This window comes from Nyctereutes procyonoides, unplaced genomic scaffold, assembly GCF_905146905.1.
Source record: "Nyctereutes procyonoides isolate TBG_1078 unplaced genomic scaffold, NYPRO_anot_genome, whole genome shotgun sequence".
Classification (NCBI taxonomy): domain Eukaryota; kingdom Metazoa; phylum Chordata; class Mammalia; order Carnivora; family Canidae; genus Nyctereutes; species Nyctereutes procyonoides.
In genome coordinates, this window is record NW_026575147.1 from 20,544,218 (window position 1) to 20,563,562 (window position 19,345).

A 19,345-nucleotide genomic window follows, 5' to 3' on the forward strand; every position below is an offset into this window, starting at 1 on the left:
TCAGATATGTCCCATGTCCTTTAGACATAATTTCTAAAAGCTTCATAGTTTCCTTGGTTTCTGGCATGGTAAGTGTTTGAGGTTCATTTTGTTGAATGGAATTTTAAGCTTTTAGAAATATTTAGAAATGATGTAGAACTATACAATCCTTTTTGTTTCTGAAGTAGTTTGGTTATTGAAAAGGACAGGGAAGAAATCTAGGAGAGAAACATCTGGTAAGACCCACTAAATCCCAAGGCTCCTTGTAACTAATGTATCCCATGCACCTCCTTTATACCTTTATTCATTAAATCATAGTATGTGCTAAGATGCAAGGCAGGGAGTTTCAACATAATGTGGCATATGTTCATGCTGAGGTTAAGTGCTGGAGGCACCTACCCCAGGGAGTGAGTGAAGAAGACTTTCCAAAGGCTATGATAACTGGCCCAGATGGCAGGCAAGGTAGGAGGACTAAGTTGAGGTAGATCTTTCAAGGAGCATATTTAAAGACCACAAAGGAAAAAGACATGTTACATTCTTGGGGTGCCCTGGCCATCTTGGGAGTCCTAGACTGCTCCAATGTTTAAAACAAGACACCTTTTAAAAATTAATTAATTGACATTAGTTAATTTTTTTTTTATTTTTTTTAACATTAGTTAATTAATTAATTAATTAAAACAAGACACCTTTATGGAAGGCAGAAGAAATTGTAGTTTGATACCTGACTGTTGCTTGGTGTTGTCTTGGGTAAGGAGTAAAGGAGTCAATAGAACTACTGCCTAGCTATTTTCTCTTAGGTTCTGGAAACTTCCATCTTATTACTTTTATAAAGAATTAAAGACCTAGTGCAGCAAAAGTAGACATCTCTGCTTTGGGCAAGGTCCTAAAGCACCACCCAGGTATGAGGAGACAAGAGTGTCAAGCCCGGTCTGTTTGACTGGTTCACCTTTATGTTCCCAGCCCTCCTTGCCTGGTCATGTTCCTGTCCAGATGGGAGGTGATACACCTAACTCCCGACAACTTTGTGTTTTCCCAGTACTCTTGCCAGCAGATTGCACTATCTACTAGGGGTTTGGGGTGTCCTTTGTGTGTGAGGGGGCACACTACATTCTCCTGGGGGTGGTTGGTGAGATTTTACATTCATTAAAGAAAGCATGGATTTAAAAAATAATAAAGTTTAGGGATACCAATTGACACTCTCTCTTCCCAGGTCTTCTTGTGACAACCACCTCCAAAATCTTCACATTCTGTCTGGCAATAAAAGTGAGATTTGGGCACCCTTGGCATCGTGTTGTCATCACTGGTATGAACTAGTAATCCCCTGGGAATATCAGGACTTTCCCATGCAAGGTACAAAGGGTCAGCTGAAGGGGAGTCACAGACCCTGTGCCCCCAAAGATAAGGTGATCTGAGGAATAGGTTCACTAGTTTATTTCTTGGTAAAGTAAATTGGTAAATTTCCAAAAGCTCATGTAAAAACAGCCAATGAGCAGCACACAACAGTGGTCTGTAAATGAAGACACTACTCAATACATTCCAACAGCCTCAGTTTGGCTTTGGTGGGACAATCTGACATGGGTTGGGGGCTGAGAGGGAGCAGAGTGAAGCCAAGTCTCTGTGGAAGTGTGGGCTCAGATGTGAGTGGCTACCAGGGATGGACTTCAGAGCCAAATGTCAGAACTGCAGTCACCCCCAGGGTAGCGGAGCTCATGGGCCAGGGCTGGGCCTAGGGGCTCCTTCCCAAAGTCCACCAGGAAGTTGGGGTTCAACTTCAGGCCTCCCTTTACTGTGTCTACATCAATCTGCAGCATCATGGAGCCTTCCCTGGTGGAAACAGGGAGGGGAAAAGAGAGAGGTCAGAGGTGGCTATCATCTTTCCCCCAAGAGTGTGTGATACAGTGGTAGGTCCTAAGGAAGAAGCAGCACCTATTGCGTGGAGGCAGGTGGGGTACCCGAGGAGTCTTCAGAAAGCCAGAGTTTACTTAAAAAAAAAAAAAAAGCCAGAGTTTTCTGGGAGAGAAGAGCTAGAGAGGGAAGTCCAGGCTGTCTGCTTCTCACCTGATGAGGTCAGGGTAAAACTGCTTGTCCCAGGCACTGTACAATGATGTGGTGATGTACAGACGCTTCCCATCTAGGCTAAGCTGGATCATCTGAGGGCCTCCAGGTACCTGTTTCCCCTTGGGAAAACCAGGTTATGTGTGGTAATACGTGGGTCCTGGGAGGGGGATCATGGAGTATGCCCCCACCCCATAATTCTCCAGCATGGACCTGAGGGACCCATGAGCCAGGCTGGGGGGCTGCAAGGAGTGAATTATGGGGTTGGGTGGGTAGGTCCTTACCTTGACCACCAGGGGCTCTGGCTGGGATTTTAGCTCCTGGTCCTCCAACACTTGCACGGGCCCTCCCTTAACAATGCTGCCCCCAAGGAAGAGCTAGGTAGGGAGATACAGAGCATAAAGGAGGACAGTGGTGGAAGGTGAGGATGTTGTAGGAAGAGCACGTTCCCTCCTTCCTCCTGCCTCACGTTCCCCATGTATAGCCTCACAGTCCTGGCCTGCACCATCCCTCAGCCTCCATTTCTGCTATTCCCACACCTCCCTTATCATCCCCCAGCCAGTTCATGCCATCTGCCCCATCCCCAGACTTCTCTCATGCTGTTAGCACTGCACCTGTCCTGTGAGGCGGGGCCGCTGCGGGTCAGAGATGTCATACTGCCGCAGGTCCCCATGCAGCCAGTTACTGAAGTAGAGGAAGCGGTCATCCAGAGACAGCAGGATGTCCGTGATCAGGCCTGGGGTGGTGATGTGGTTCAGAGGCTTTCAGGGCTCTTATCCCACAGGCTAGGAATGAACCTTATGATTCCCACCCTCCAGAGGGCACTCACCTGGCATTTCGGGCAGCATCCAGCCCTTCACTTTCTTGGGAGGCACCTGGATCACCTTCTCCACTGACCAAGTACCTCCCTGTATTGGGAGGTGGAGGGTTGGGGTTGGATCTGGGTCTCTCCAGAGCCTACTGTCTACAGGGAGACAATAGATGCGGGGCCTCCTTGCCTCTAAGGTCTAGCTCCTATGCAAGCCCCTTAGGGTAGGGATAATGTTTGCTTCACTACTGCATTCCCAGCACCTAGCACATTGCCTGATGTGGAAGTTCACAAATATTTTTGAATGAATAAATGGGAATTTAGGTTTAGGAGAGATGAGCGAGCAAGGGGCCTTGGTTCTTGTTCCTGGAGAAGTTGGGCTAGGGGAGCCAGGAAGAGAGGTCTGGGTCATCCCTAGAGAGAGGAGTGCTTCATGGCTCTGGAAGCCTAGCAGAGGTACAAGATAGGGCTGCTGGGAGGAGAGGGCCAGAGGACACATGTCACCTGATTCTTGTAGAAGCGCTGGATGGTGGAGCTGAGGGCACAGCCCACAAAGCCCTGGGCTGCATCTGGGTTGTGCAGGAAGCGGATCTCCAGGGGGATGAGCCCGTCCTGCAGAGTCAGGGTCTGTATGATCTCATGGCGCTGCCAGTCCCACACATGTAAGTGGCTTCCATACAGCCCTGGGATGGATGGGGGGTGGGTGCAAAGGATGGGCTCAGGATCAGGGCAGGGGGCCGTGGGCAAAAGCCAGGGCACAGCACAGGGCAGAAGGTTGAAAAACGGGTTGGAGGCATTAGAAAGACACTTGAGCAGGTCAGAGTACTCAGCACAATCTTACACCATCATCGTAGGAGTTGGGTTCACAGGAGGGAAGGCCTGGAGATAGGGTTTCTTTCTTTTTTTTTTTAATATTTTATTTATTTATTCATGAGAGACACACACAGAGAGAGGCAGAGACACAGGCAGAGGGAGAAGCAGGCTCCATGCATCCATGCAAGGAGCCCAACATGGGACTTGATCCTGGGTCTCCAGGATCACACCCTGGGCTGAAGGCGGCCTAAACCGCTGAGTGACCCGGGCTGCCCGCAGATAGGTTTTCAAGCAGAAAGTAGCAGTATGTGTGCCAGGCTCCTGCTGGCCTGTTGAGGGGATTCTTTTTTTTTTTTTTTTAAGATTTTATTTATTTATTCATGAAAGACACACAGAGAGAGGCAGAGACACAGGCAGAGGGAGAAGCAGGCTCCATGCAGGGAGCCCAATGTGGGACCCAATCCCGGGACCCCAGGATCATGCCCTGGGCCGAAAGCAGGTGCCCAACCACTGAGCCACCCAGGCATCCACTGTTGAGGGGATTCTCACCTGCCTCTACATCAGCGGGGTTGAAGCCATCTCTGAAGACATTGGGAGCCGCCCATTCGGTGCTGATCATGACATTGTGTCGAGGCTGGTACCAGAAGTCATAGCCCATAGGTGCAGCTCCCCCAGGCTGTTCCCATGTCCCCTTCACCTCGAACGTCTCTCCATCCAGCAGCACGAAACCCCCTGAGCAGGGAAGGAGGTAAAGTGGCAGGTGGAGGCAGTAGAAATGCTACCCTCCTCCAGTCCTAACCCCCAGGTATGTCCAAGAGGTTCCAAGTCTATTGCCTGGTGCCCCTTTCTCCCACTGGGTTTGCCAGCTCCTTCAATTCAGGTGTCCAAAGGGTCCCACCCAGTCCTCTGGGTGGGAGGTGAGGACTCACTCTGGTGCCCCTTCCCATCAATGTTATTCCTGTCCTACACCAGGGGAAATTTTCTGTCCCCTTGAGGCAAGAGTCTGGGACCCTGTGCTTCTCTTGCTCCATTCTCTGTGGATTCCTCTCAGAGTCTAGGCTCCATTCTGCTCACTACATTGTTTTTTTTTTTATTTTTTATTTTTTTAGAGCAGACAAATTATATTTACTTCTTACTCAACATGAATGCCCAACATATTTTCCCTTGCTTAGTATGCCATGATGCCTTGACAATTCTTTGCAAATACAACTAGATACCTACTCCTAAGTGCCACTAAATCTAGAAGTGTCCATCTCTGAGAAAAAGGAGCTGATATTGCACTCCAAGCCTTGGTGGGGGGAGGAGGGAGCTCTGACCACACAGGTAAGGTCGGGAGAAAAGCAGCCCAGTGTAGTGACTAGGACATAGATTCTAGATCCAGATTTCTGGGTCTGAGTTCCACCTCTACAACTCATTAGCTGTATGAATTTGGGTAAGTTATTTACCCAGTATGTGCTCCGCTTTCTCATCTGTAAAACAGAGATAGTAGTAGCAGCTCTCCATAGGCTGTATCTGACACGTGGTAGACATTTTGTAAGTGTCTGTTCTGATCATACCATCAATGAGAGAGCAAATGTGAAGATTAAGGATCCTAAGGACTGTGAGACTTGCTCATGAATTCATAAAGGCTGATATTAAATTTCTGCATTTTCTGGGGCCATGTCTGTGCTCACATGCTCCACAGCATACTGTTCTGACTATAACTTTGAAGTGAATTCATCCGTCAAGTTTCATCTTCATAGAAATAATTGAAACAACTGAAGTTACTTGGCTATGATTTAAGTTTTGAATAACACCCACCCCTTTGGTTCTCCCTGGAAGGTCATTCTATCCCTCCCCTAGCTTGGGATCTGTTCCCCCCACAGATGCGCCTACAATGCCAGCACGTACCTTTGCCATTGCCCTTGGAGTCTCCTAGGGTGCTGATCATCACCTCCCCACTAGCCAGGCAGTGGCTAGTGTGGACATAGGCCAGGTCACACTTGGCATGGATGTCCTCAGCCTCAATGACCTGGAGAGGGATAAGGAATGGCATTGGGATTTTACTGGGCTGGGGGGACCCACCCGTGACTCCTCCATTCCCTTACTTCTGCTGACCCCACTTTCTTTTCATTCAAGACACGGACACAATTTTCCCAGTGGGAATATGGCAGAGATTCAGTCTGATAGCTTCTACAGAGCAGCAAGGGAGAGTCTGAGAGACTAACTCTCCAGGCAGAAAGCACTGACTTCTCTCCCCCTGTCTCATAGTCCAATGAGACCAGAAGCTTCTCCCAGCCTGGGCCATTGCCAGCGTCATCTCTGTATCACCAGCAGCCAGCAGTGAGTGCCTGGCACAAAGATGGTACTCAACGACATGTTGAGAGAAAGGATCAGAGGCTCCTGCCTAAGGGAGGCAAAAAACAAAACAAAAGAAAACAAAACAAAACAAAAAAAAAACGGCAAAAAAATCCCACAACCAAAAAACTATTCCCACCACTGCATTGCCCGCCCCCAGGGTCCCTGAGCAACAGAGACAGGGAACATGCCTTGTGCAGCTTCGGGGCACGGGGATCAGAGCCCACGTCCACCACATAGATGCGGGAGGACATGAGACAGGGCAGGATCAGCTTGGTGCGGGACTTGGTGCTGTCTCCGAAGCAGCTGCTACAGGCGTTCCATCCTGAATGATGCAGCTCATCCCTCAGGTTAGGCATGGGCAGCCGGTGGATGACCTGGGAGTGGAGGGGGCAGTGGAGGGGGGCCTTCCTGAGCCCTGGACCCGCGTGGGCCTGGCGGTACAACATGGGCTGGGATTCATCACTGTCCTGGACCGCTGGTACCCTTATGCCATGAACACCCTGTACAATCCCACCCAAAGAGAGTGAAGAAGGCTGGAGCTGGGGAAGGACCTCGCTGGGGCCAGGGCTAGAGGACGGGTCTCAGGGTACTCCAGTGCCCAAGCTCCGCCTCACCTGGCAATACTGGGGAGACTTGGGATCAATGTCCACGGTGGCCAGATAATCTGGGGCCTCAATGCCAGTGTTTCGGTAAATACAGGGCAGGTAGACGATCTCCTCCCTGGGCCCTAGAGGATAGAAAGCAGTTAGTGTGGAGGGCAGGGTAGAGAGGGCTGACAGGTGGCCCTGGGTGTGCCTGAGGCCGGGGTCTCAGCTCTCCCACCCCTGTGAGCTCGTGGAATTCCTTTCTGGGGGCATGGGCTCTCACACTTGCACACTGACCTTTCATGGCCTCCAGAGGGCTGGGGTAGCCAGGTCCACACTTCCCACATTGTGTAGCTGCGGAAACAATGGGGCACTGGGCCAGACCATCTCCAGAGGGTGTGGGCTCCTTCCCCGCACACCAGGACAGACACCCACACGACACACACCCTGCACCACTGGCTGAGGCGACAGGCCGGCCCACGTCTGGTGTCAGCTCCTGCCCCACCGCTGCCACCAATCCCCTGCCCCTCAAAGCTCTGCTGAGTGTGTGCAGGTGTTTGGAAGAGCTCTCCCGTGTGATCTGAAGATGGACAGGCCCGCAGGCAGGACCCAGGGGAGGCTGGAGGAGGGGGAGCAGGCCAGGCTCTGTGGGGCACAATGGGTATGATATCCATGCGCATCCCAGTCCCAAGGCTCCTGAGTAGTCAGGGGAGCTGGGGCAAGTTATCTAGCCTCCCAGCCTCAACTTCCACACCATCCATAAGAGGAAGATGACAGGAATCTCACAGTGGGCTCCTGGGAGGAGTCCACGGGCAGGTGCAATCAAGATTGCAGCTCTGTGCTTGCCTGGCGGGAGCCAGTGAGCCCATTGCACCTCAGCTTATGAGGGCACTACCTGCTTGGCCACCGCAGAAGATATCTCCACAAGGCCTGGGACACTTCTTGTTTTTCTCCCCTTGGATTCTGACCCTGGGCTGCTGGCCAGAACCTGGATTGCTGAGCTGAAGGTCTGGTAAGGGAGGCTGAAGGTCTAGTCCTCAGGGCTGTCACCACCTGGATATCCTTAGATCGGGTTTCTAACCGCCACCCCTTCTTGCGTGAGCCCCACTTCCTTTATCTGTGTTTGGTCCAACTCTGGAGCCTCAGAGGCTACCCACAGAGCCAGCAGGCGGGGCCCTACTTATCGGTCAAGCCTGGCAAGAGCAGCCACAGAACCAACTGGCCCAAAGTCAGCTGCGGAGAAGGAGGGTGAGGCATCAAGACCAGGCATCAGGCCTCAGGGTTTGGGATCTGACCTGGAGGAGGGAGCTGTCAGAAATCCCAGAGTGGAGATCACAGGACGGGTGCTGCCTCCCTGCGCTGGCCCACAACCAGTCTGGCCCTGTCCTGACAGCACAGGGGCCCCCAGTGGGGAGGCAGGAGCAGTCGGAGTGGAGCCTTCCCTGGTGCCTGGGCTCAGGCCTTCAGCCAGGAAACAGGTCCCCTCTCAAGGCAGCCAACATGGCCAGGAGGCCAGGAGGAGGCAACAGCGTTTTCATTGGTTTCAAGCTCCAGATCTGATATCTGCCCTCTTGACTTTCTCCCCTCTTTGGCTAAAAGGGGGTAATAATATCTTACCTTCTTTTCCAGGTGGCTAGGAAAGTCAAATAAGCTGATATATTCAGAAGTACTTTTGTAAAGGAGAAGCGCGGTATAAATATGGGTAGATTGTGCCAGAAGCGGGACAAAAATCCCAGGCAGTGGTTGGTGGCCAGAGAGCTGGGGTGGATGCAGTTGATGAGAAATCCAGCCCAAAGGAATTGAGAAGACTGTGCAGGGCCTTGGCATAGGAGGCAAGGGGGAGAGGAAGGAGGTTGCTGGACACAAAGCAGAAGGAGATTCAAAACCCCAAGACCTCAAGACAGAGACACAAGGCCCACAAAGCTGGACAGAGATGGAGAGGTGAGGGAGGTGTTGCTGGCTGTGCATCTTCCCCTCTGCACATCACCCCAGCACTTCATGGAGTCAATCAGGCCCCATGTAACCTCCAGGCCCCAGGAGCATCAGTGTTCTTGCTGGGGCACCCCCCCTCCCGCCGCCATCTCCTGGCTTGTCTTAAGCATCTCAATCAAGATCTCTGAAAATCTTTGGGTTTGAGATGAACCCAAGCAAAGCTCGCTGGGTTTTCCAGTGTCAAGCTGGCTGCTAGGCATTCTGCTAGTTTAGGAGAAACCCAGATCCAGGGGGGCAAGGACCTCAATACTCCCAAGCAGACCCAAACTCCTCAGGCCGACATCCAGGAGTCTGAAGATGGGGAATAGAGGGGCTTCTGGACTGGGAGAGTGGGAGGCAGTGAATAGGGCCCCAGTGAGAGTGTATGGGCTCCAATTTCCCTTTCAGAGTGCCTGGGGTGGCTAGAGAGTGAGTGATCAGGCCCCAAAGGCCTGGGTTTCCTACTTCCTGGAGTAAAAAGCTGGCCCAGGGCTAGAATCAGGATAGTCTTTCACCTATGGTGACAGCCAGGGACAAAAGTTTCTCCCTATGTATTCCCTGACCCCGACCAGATTTTCCCAGCTGCAGGAAGGTCCCCTGGCTCCAGGCCCCAGCTAGGGAGTCAGGTGGGGGTCCAGGGCCACAAATTCCAGCCGTCCCTCTGCCCTCCTCTCCTTGTAGCTCTAGAAACTTTGGCTGAACTGGGAGATATAGAGGTGGGGTGGGCCCAGTAGAGCAAAGTCCACTACCCACCCCACCAGCTTCCCCCACCCAGCTTTTCTGTCACTTCCTGTACTGTGGGCCAGAGGTGGGTGACACTTGGTTGGCAGAAAGCCCCCTCCTTACCCATGCTGCTTCCTGGTATGCTTTGATCCTTACTGGGCTGCCAGGAGTGAGCAGAGACAGAAGCTCTGTGGGTGTCCGAGGCAGGCTTTGCTGAGAAGGGGCAAAGGGAAGGAATTTATACAACCAATGGGTGAGTAGGGTGGGGCAGAGGGAGGGCCTGGGTTGCAGCCCAGAATGAACGACCAAGGGCAGCTGGCCAAGACGCTCTCAAATGGCCTGGGAGGCTGGTGTTTGCATTACAGGGTTTGTGTGTGTGTGTGTGTGTGTGTGTGTGTGTGTGTGTGTGTATGGTGTGTAAGAGCCTGTTCATATGTAGATATGTGCTGTGGCTGTGCACACATGTCTACTGTGGGTGTCTGGGCATATGTGACTTTGTGGGTCTGGCATGTGCACAGTCTATATACCTGTGTGTTGCCTCCTTGTGTGTGTGTTGTGTGTTTGTGGATGAATATGTGCCAGTGTGGGTATTCCTGTGTGTCTGGACTTGTGCACATCTGTGTGTATTTTTGTGAGCATGTGCCCACCAGAATGTTTATCCCGTGTGGGCTTGTGCAGATATGTTCCTATGTGCATGAGCATGCATGCTTGTGTAAGCATATGTGTGCACATGTCCCTGCTTCTAAACGCTCATCTCTGTACTTGGATTTCTGTACTTGTAAAGGCACCCAGGGCTGTTGGGTCCATTTGCTCCTATCCATAGCTAGGGTCAGCTTTCTCCTAAAAACACCCTCTTTTCCAGACATCCATGCTCCAAAAGGCACCATCCTACCCACCCTCAAACTGCTCACCCATGTCTTCCGGCCACAGCTGTCCTGACGAGAAGCAAGGTTTATTATATCCAGGTTTCATTTTCTCCAGACTTGAGTATGCCTCTTGAGCTTTGAAGTGGAAGGAAAGTCAGCAGTGCCCATCATCACTTCCTATTAACCTCATAAATCTCAGGAGGTAGAAGTGGAGTCCCACCCTCCCCCCCATCTCTCTGCTTGGTCTCTCAACAGCTCCCAAGATGGATAGCAGGGCCCCAGGGAAGCCCAGAATGGTGCCACTGTCCCTAACTGGCCTGTCATGAGTCATAAAACTCTAAGGGTCTCCAACTATGTAAGAAAGGAGTCCTCCAGCTGGAGGGTTCCCTGCTGGCAGGGGCTGCAGAGCCTGAGAGTGGCCCGTCCCAGGGACATGTAATGGCCTCCGGGCAAATGGCAGCTGCTTGCTGAAGGGCCAAGGTTCGGTTGAGGCCTGACCTGCTAGCCCTCTCTGGGGCTGCCCTCATCCAGAGAAGCCTGGGTTTGAAGGGCTGTGCAAGGGAACCCACCCCAACAGTCCTTCATTTGAAGCCAAGGGCCCCCTCTTCCCTGAAAGCTGGCTGCCTGACAAGCATAAACTTTGCTCTACTCTTCTTGGAACCTGCTGACTCTGTGTCTATAGAAGCCACTTTCATCTCCTTGGATGAAAGCTATGGGGTGAAGTTTTTATTGGATAGTGAAAGGGACCAAGTTTGGTCTTGACACTGCCAGCGGAAAGATCCGCCGACTTTCCAAACTGCAGCAGAAGGAAGGGGAAGAAAACCGGGCTGCCGAATGGTTCCTGTGGGTGAGGAGCCCACACAGGAGGATACTCTGTGGCTACCTATGGCAGGGATCTCCTCCTACCCTCTTCTCCCCAGGATCTCTCAGCCTCTCCTGGCTTTCTCCTCCTTCTGCACCCTCACCATTGCACCATCAGCTAGTCGTGCTGCAGTCAGCCCTGTGGGTACAGTTGTCCTACAGGGGGTGGCCTCCGAGGGCTGCTTCTTCGCCTTTGCTGAGTTCATGCACTGGCTGCCTCCACTTACCCTGCCTTCAGCCTGCTCCCCCCCACTCTGGCCTCCTCTTCCTCCTGAGGTCCCATCTTAAGCCTCCTCTACTTTCCCGCTTTGGGACTTGAAGTAGCCCAACACCCAAGATCTGAAAGAGAAAGCAAACCCATCCTCACCCTCTTATAAAAAGTCCTTGTGTCATTACCTCCAGAGAAACGGATTAAAAAAAAAAAAGAAAGAAAGAAAAGAAAAGAAAAGAAACTGGGATTTTGTTTGTCCTGAATGAGAATTGCAAAGCACTGTTCCATCCTGGACTGCAAGTTCTTCCGTTCCTGAACTCAGACCTGGGGTTCATGGCAGCTCCTGCATGGCACCCCTAGCCTCTGCTGCTTTTTCCCAGAGTGCTTATTCCAGAGCCTGCAAGGTGCTTGTGAAAAGTTGTCCAAATTAGGGGTATGGGTGGAGGCAGTCCAGGGAGAGGGCTCGGGCCAGTAAAGGAAATTCCATAGCCCCTGGTGTTTGTTCCCATGGTGGGAGCAATCAGTGTCACTGTGGCCTGAGCACCCCAAATGTAACTTCTCAGGAACTTAAGGGCTCCCTCTGTCCAATCTTTCTCTAGCCAACCAGAGTCCAACCAAAGCTGGCTGACTCCTAGATTCACAGAAGGGAGAGGGGGAGAGCACTGGGCTTCCTCCCCTTGGCCAGGCTGTCCTCGGGGAGGGTGGGATCGTGGCCCCAGGCTGCTAATCCCAGGAGACTGTACCTGCCCTGACACTGGGCACCCCCACCATAAAGAAGGCTGTGTGCAGCCTATGCTCCTTCCTGCTGTTTCAAGCTCCAGAAAAGCACAGTAAATATTAGAGGTAGGTTTTCGGGCTGGCAGCAGAACGGCCAGGAGGTTATGTAACTACTGCCTGGACTTTGGCTTTGCTCCATCTCCATAGACAGAAAGTGGATTCTTGCGTCTCTGGGGGCATGGAGCCCCACTGCTGGCTCCCCCCTTTCCTTCCAGCCTCAGTCGGACTTCTTTGGGCCTCTTTAAACAGGTCCCGGGACCACTGTTTGGCAAGATGGCAAGGGAAGGGAAGAAGGACTAAGCCCAGGGAAGGGAAAGGAGAGGATATGATGAACCTGAGGTCTCCAGGAATACTTTCATGTAAAAAAAAAAAAAAAAGTGTTTTTCTTCATCTCTAGCAAAACCAACCAAAGTGACATGGAAGCAATAAAAATCCAGCCAGGGGAGTGATATTAGGGAGAAAGAACAATTAACCTGTATGAGCCCACTCATTCTTGCCCTTGTGCCCCACTTAACCCTCGTCACACCCTAATCTTGTAGGTAAATCCTCCTCTTTTTACTTGGGAAGAGGCCAAGTAAAAAAACCTGGGAGTTGCAGAGCAGGATTCCCACCCGGGTTCATGGGACTCTGGAGCTCACAGTTTTTCTAATCTCTCTGGGGCCATTTTGTGTTTGCTTTGGCTCTGGCTTAGGAGGGGAGGGTGGGTGGAGGGAGAGGGGAGGTGCTGGAGGCCAGGAGCACCTGAAGGAAGGCAGAAAGCTGTGGTGCTTTGTCTCTGGGGAATCTCAGGAGGCTCTTTCTTGGGAATGGGGAGAGTGGTGAAGAATCAGGTGTCTCCTGAACTAAGCAGTGGGGTCTTCATGGTGGAAGGGGAGGGGGGAACCCCTGTGTTCTAGGAAAGATATGACATCCAAGTGTCACCACAGTTATCTTCGGAGAGAAGCAATGGAGGGAAAGGGATAATTTTCCCTTTTTACTTTATGCACTTGCATATTTTTTTAAAACTAATAAGCATATATTCCTTTTGTAACAAAAACCCCAAATAAAGGTATTCCTTTTTTTTTGGCCTGCCTGCCCTTTCCTTTGGGAGATGCAAATGTGCGTGGTCGTTCATTCATGTATTCAATCTTGTGCTCCACAAACACTTCTGGAGCATGATTTGGTAGATGGAGTGGGGAACGAGGCAGAGTGTCTGCTTCAAAGAGATGCATGCTGAGGGACATGGCCAGTATCATAGGGGAACATATAAACCAGTAGCATGATGTCCAGTGAGTGCCATGGGATAATGCGGGTGGCGGAGAGTAGACAGGGATTAGATGAGGTCGTCCAGTCTATACATGTGCACACTTGCCTGCCAACGAGCAGCACCCAGGAGGCTGTACCTGCCCTGACACTGGGCACCCCCACCATAAAGAAGGGGTGTAGCATAATCTGAGGGGCCTGTAGCACGTGTAGCAGTGGCCTGTGGAGGCCTGAGGTGGGACTGGCTGGACAGGTTGAGGTTTTTACCAGCTAGGCAGAGTTTCTGAGCCCTCTCTTGTTCATTTCTCCTTGTTTTACCAGAACAACTACACGCCCTCTGCAGAAGGGGGTAGGGTTTCCTGAGAACCTGTTAGCAGGTGTGACTGGCGCCAGGCCGGGCTCTGCATGCTGGCAGTTATCTCAGGTACTGCCCACAGCAAACCTGGACAGGTAAATAGCTTTTTCTTCATCTCACATCAGAGGAAACAGAGTTTTACAAATCCAAGGAGCTGCTCACACTTATTTCATAGCACCTCCCCATCTCTGAAAAATGCTGAGTTCAAAGCCTGCCACCCAGAACAACAACAAAGCTCTGAGAAGATTGGGGGTGGAGTGGGGAATGTCCTCTGCTAAGGGGCTTCCTTCAAGGGGCATGATATAAGAGGCACCTGGAAGGTTTCCTGCCCACCTCCAACCCGCTCAGAAATGTCCTCCCTTGTGGACTTCCATGGATGTTGAAAACTTCACCGCTATCAGTGCAGTTCTGTGGGGCTGGACGGCCTCTTCTCACCTTGTGGCTGCAGGGACTCCCCCTGAGGTGTTAAGTGTGACTCACTTTTATCAGGTGCCCGTCTCTAATGATAAGAGCAAGGGAAACATCAAGGAGAGGGAAGTGTTTAGAAAGCAACTGTTCCCCATCTCTGCAGACAAAAAAAGAATAAAGAGGGAGAGAGGGAGATCTTTTTCTGTATCTCTGTCTCTCCCTCTCAGTGGAAAATTTCAATATATACAAAAAGAAACATAATAGTATAATGAACCTGCAGGTATACCACCCACCTTTCCTAAAAACCTGCTCATAACCCATCGGGCTTCCACTATACCTCCCAGCCCTCCTCTACCTTGGATTGTTTTTAGCAAACCATGGACAGATGATCTTTCTTGCATTATATTTCTGTATTCATCCCTTCAAGATTAGATTTTTTTTTAAAAAACCACCATATCCTAATCACATCTAAACAAATTAGCAAATCTTTCCTATTGTCAAATATTCTGTGTTTAAATTTCCCCATTGTCTAATGCATTTTTTAAAAGATTTTCTTTATTTATTCATGAGAGACACACACAGAGAGAGGCAGAGACACAGGCAGAGGGAGAAGCAGGCTCCATGCAGGGAGCCCGACATGGGACTCGATCCTGGGTCTCCAGGATCAGGCCCTGGGCTGAAGGCAGCGCTAAACTGCTGAGCCACCTGGGCTGCCCCTTAAATCTCTTTAATCTGCAGGTGAGAAAGGAAGACAGATTCAAGTCTAAGTGAAGAAGGGTCTGACTAGAACTGAAATTACATATCTTGTCACATATCTAATCAACAAGAAGAAAAGGTAAAGTGGGTTTGAACACAGTTATGTAGTCTGGAAGAGGTAACAGCAAGAGCAGTCACAGGGATGCAGGTGAAAGTTCGTTATTACCTCCACCCCTATCCCTCCTGCCCCAGCCTTCCTTCTGTGCCAAGCCTGGCTCCAGAGAAGCTGAGACAAGAACCATAAAATGGCTTTTATGCAATCATCTCCACCTTTACAGAGGCTCACTTGGCTTGCACCTTCTTAGTTAAAAGCCCTGGGAAGAAAGAATTACATCAGTCTTGGTTAATGGCCCAAATTAAGCCATCAAAACCTTTAATCAAGCCTCCATTTTGAACATGTTATAATACTGCAAATAAAAAATCCAAAGGAAAGTAAAAGCCTTTCTATTTGAGGCTGGAAGAACCTCTGTCCCCTGGAATCGTATCCTTGAGTCACAGTTTCTCTACTAAGCTCAGGACAAACAGGAACAAGTTCCCTTCTTCTCAGGGCTTCCATTTCTCACCTCACCACCAAAATGCCACCTGGAAAGAGTGTGTGTGTGTGGGTGTGTGGGGGGGATACTCCCTTCAGTGTCCCAAAGGCACGGAAATTCTAAGGCTTTGGAGACTTGTCTTCAGCTCTACATGGAATCATGTAGAAGAGCCTCTCTGCCTACCCTGGATTCTTTGTCTTTCATACACCTGCTATTCCCCTAGGATTTCCCCAGGGTCATGTCCAAGTGTAGAAAGATGGAAAGTGAGGTCTGGAAAGGCATTTCCTGTGTCAGCTTATCAAAAGGCTGCTCAGAAACCAGAGTTTAAAAAGGCTCTGACTGAAAAATAATGATTGCTCTTAATATACAAAGATCTCCAATACATTTCAATTAGAAAAAGACAAACTATAGAAAAAATATTCCAAAGATATGAAAATGAAGAATAAATGGCTAATAAACAGGAATGCCTGGGTGGCTCAGCGGTTGAGCATCTGCTTTTGGCTCAGGTCGTGATCCTGGGGTCTGGGATTGAGTCCTCCCACATCAGGCTCCTTCCAGGAAGCCTGCTTCTCCCTCTGCCTGTGTCTCTGCCTCTCTGTGTCTCTCATGAATAAATAAATAAAATCTTTAAAATAAATAAATAAATAAATAAATAGTTAATAAACATAAGTAAAGATACCCAATCTCATTAGCAATTAAAGAATTACTTGATGAAGCAAAAGCAATATGATAAGATTTTCAAAAATCAAAAGGTTGTTAATATTCAATGTTGGAAGAAGATGGGGACGGGGCACTCCTGTAGGTTTTGGCAAAAGTATAAAATGGTGAAACATTTCAAGAAAGCAGTTTAGCAGGCATCTGAGTGGCTCAGTCGGTTAAGTGTCTGCCTCTAGATTTGGGCTCAGATCGTGATCTCAGGGTTGTGAGATCAAGCCCCATGTCAGGCTCTGTGTGGAGTCTGCTTAAGATTCTCTCTCTCCCTCTTCCAAATAAATAAAATAAATTTCAAAAATAATAATAATAAAATAAAATAAAGCAGTTTAGAAGCATCTGGAGAGCTCAGTCTGTTGGGCTTCTACCTTCGGCTCATATCGTGTTCTCAGGGTCCTGGGATCTAGCCCTGCATCAGGCTCCCTGCTCAGTGGGAAGCCTGCTTCTCCCTTACCCTCTTCCTGCCGCTTCACCTGCTTGTGCTCTCTCTCCCCCTCTGTCAAATAAATAAATAAATAAAATCTTAAAAAAAAAAAAGCAACACCTAGCAACATTTTCAGTGGAAATCCACTTCTAGTGACCTAGTCTATGGAAATAGTCAAGTATCCAAATATATTAATAAGATGTTCATTGTAACATTATTCATAATAGTTAAAGGTCAGAAGCAACCAAAATCCGAATACTTAAATGTAGTATGAAACATCCACAACATGAACACTGAGCAACCATAATGGATAGTTTTATACATACTAACATGGAAGGATATCCAAGAAATATGGTCAAGGAGGAAAAAAGCAGAAAAATAGTATAATCCCATTTAATTAAAACTATATATAAAATTAATTAGTTAAACCATAGAGTTTTAATTAATTTGATTCATTTATATATTAAACTAATTAATTTAAACTATAATTTATAATTACATAATATGTAATTGTATACTTTAATTTAGTATATAATTTAAGTGTACATATATATATACGGTTATGTGTTCATAGAAAAGGATTTGAGGAGATAAAGCTTCTTTTATCATACAAAACTTACCAAATGTAACCAAACACTAGTTACCTCTGAGGACTTGGATTAAAGAGAGCAACTTTTATTTTTCACCTTATGTACCAATTATGTATTTTCTAAATTTTATACTAAGCTTGAAATACATGCATAACTTAAACATTGAAATGTTGAAAGAATATAGTAACACTGTTGCTTATCAGATGAGCAAAAATTTTAAAGGTTGAAATCCAGTCATGATGGGAACATGAGGAAGAGGGCGTCATTCAGGATTGGTGAGAGTGCCAACTGATGCCTTACTAGCAAATGCAATTTGTCAATACCTACCAAAAGTTAAATTGTGCATAGCATTCTACCTAGGAATTCCACTTCTAGGATCCAGTCCATAGAAATACAAGCAGGCCATAAACAGGTCAGTATGATAACAACAGATATCACTTCTTAAATGCTTAGTATATCCTTGCTGTTGTTTTAAGCAGTTTAAAGACAAAGAAATGATCTCCACACCCACATAAAAGCTTACTATGTGTCAGGTACTTCTTGAAGCTCTTTACGTGCTCTACCTTATTTAATCTTTGCAACAAACCTATAAAGTAGAAACTGTTTGATTATGCCCATTTTACAGATAAGGAAATTACAGCCTACAAAAAGGAAGTAACTTACTCCAATTCACACAGCTAGTGGGTAGCAGAGTCCAGGGTTTGAATGTAGGCAGCTGGGGGATCCCTGGATGGCGCAGCGGTTTAGCGCCTGCCTTTGGCCCAGGGTGCGATCCTGGAGTCCCGGGATCCAGTCCCACATCAGGCTCCCGGCATGGAGCCTGCTTCTCCCTCCTCCTGTGTCTCTGCCGCTCTCTCTCTCTCTATCATAAGTAAATAAATCTTTTAAAAAAGATGAATGTAGGCACCTGATTTTGGACTCTGTGCCTGAAACAGCCAATCTCGAGCTCTTAGGTAGTTAATCATAGAACCTTTGCAATATGTTTCATTGTTTAGGGCTGGCAAGGGCGTACAGCCCTTTTTATGTTTGGTGGGAAATGGAATCCACTACCACCACTGAACTGAAAAGGCCAGATGCTCACTTTGCCAGATACCCTTGCTGCGGGGAGCAAGCACATGACAGTCCTGGAGAGTCAGGTGTGTCAGGGACAGCTCAGACACAAAGGAAGAGAATGGTGGTTGAGTGTGCTCTGGTCTGTGTGGGCTCAGACCAGCATGTGAGTGGCTAGCCATGCTGCAGTAGCTCCCAGGAATGGTGGAGCCAGGGTCACACCTGGAGTACAAGGGGCAGAGGCAGTGTTCTGACAGGGGGTCCTGGAAGAAGAGCTCTCTGGCTGCTCCTGTTGCAGTTCAGCACATCTGCCACTGGGGCCTTATGATTCAATGGACCTAACTGTGCTCTGCAAATTGGGGGCCCAGGAGACCATGGCAAGCAAGACCCAGGAGAGTCCCCAGGGTGGCCAAAAGAGGTGTCGAGGCTCGGCCTGCTTCAGTAGGTAACAGCTCCTCTCCTGATAAATAGCCTCTGGTGGGCTTCTGGGTCCCAAGAGAAATGAAACATGGGACACTGGGTCACTTTGTGGCCCAAGCTCACTTAGTTGGCCCAGGGTCTCAGGAGCTCCATACTTCTTTCACCTCCAAGGACAGCAGGGGGAGCCTGAGAACTTCCCAAAGGCAGAAAGAAACCAAGTGTCTTAGTGTGCCCTCTAGCTTGCCCTGTCTTGCCAAAAGCATCTCCTTCCTTAGTCTGCTCTGATGGCTTCAAAAGCCTGCTCCCCTGGCTTCAGGGAAAGATATGGAGAAGAAAAAACATTCGAGCTTGGATGGCAGGTGGCTGGCTCTCCATAATACACCATCACCAGGCAGAAGTGGTCTATTAGGACATTAACAGCAAGAATTTTAGAGCCTCACTGCCTGTGTTTGAATTCTGGCTCCACCAGTTCCCAGCTGCATGAATTTGGGCAAGTTATTTAACCTCCGTGTACCTCAGTTTCCTTATCTCTAAAAGAGAGATAAAAAAAATACCTACACTCATAGATTGTTTTAAAAATTAAATGACTTAATGCATGTAAAGCTCTTCTAATGGCACTGAGCATGCACTAAGCGTTATGATTGCAGCAATAAAGCCCTTCTGAAGTTCTAGAGATCTGTGGCACAAACCCACAACTGAACTAGCTGTACATTTAAAAATGATTAAGATGATAAATGTAATGTTATAGGTTCTTTACCACAGTAAAGAAATGTTATAAAACTTATGAAAACTGAATTTTTTAAGTTTCTAAGTTTATGGAATTTTATTATCAAGATATTCAGTTTCAAAGCTAGAGAATTAGTGATTC

The 19,345-nt window shown here is 48.8% G+C and overlaps 1 protein-coding gene across 2 annotated transcripts; it reads right to left on the minus strand.

Annotated features, from left to right (window-relative positions):
* Positions 1-1,395: 1,395 nt before the first annotated feature.
* Positions 1,396-9,485, minus strand: SELENBP1 (selenium binding protein 1). 2 transcript variants are annotated; one of them, XM_055312283.1, is made up of 12 exons: positions 9,397-9,485; positions 6,877-6,933; positions 6,610-6,722; positions 6,184-6,369; positions 5,546-5,666; positions 4,205-4,387; positions 3,347-3,525; positions 2,864-2,942; positions 2,649-2,770; positions 2,319-2,411; positions 2,038-2,156; positions 1,396-1,803 (listed from the first exon to the last, which is right to left on the minus strand). In XM_055312283.1, exons 1-12 carry the CDS (start codon positions 9,398-9,400, stop codon positions 1,641-1,643), a joined length of 1,419 nt encoding a protein of 472 aa, XP_055168258.1. In that variant the 5' UTR covers positions 9,401-9,485; the 3' UTR covers positions 1,396-1,640. The 2 variants fall into 2 exon arrangements, with proteins under 2 accessions (XP_055168258.1, XP_055168259.1); XM_055312284.1 differs by lacking the exon at positions 6,877-6,933 and having other exon boundaries at positions 9,397-9,474.
* Positions 9,486-19,345: the final 9,860 nt, after the last annotated feature.

Bases quoted from the DNA above. Each gene is read 5' to 3' on its own strand.
- SELENBP1 (XM_055312283.1), bottom strand. The intron at 6,723-6,876 runs GTCAGTGTGCAA...TCTATCCTCTAG, and splicing joins CCCTCTGGAGGCCATGAAAG to GGCCCAGGGAGGAGATCGTC. The intron at 6,370-6,609 runs GTGAGGCGGAGC...CTCCACTCCCAG, and splicing joins AGTCTCCCCAGTATTGCCAG to GTCATCCACCGGCTGCCCAT.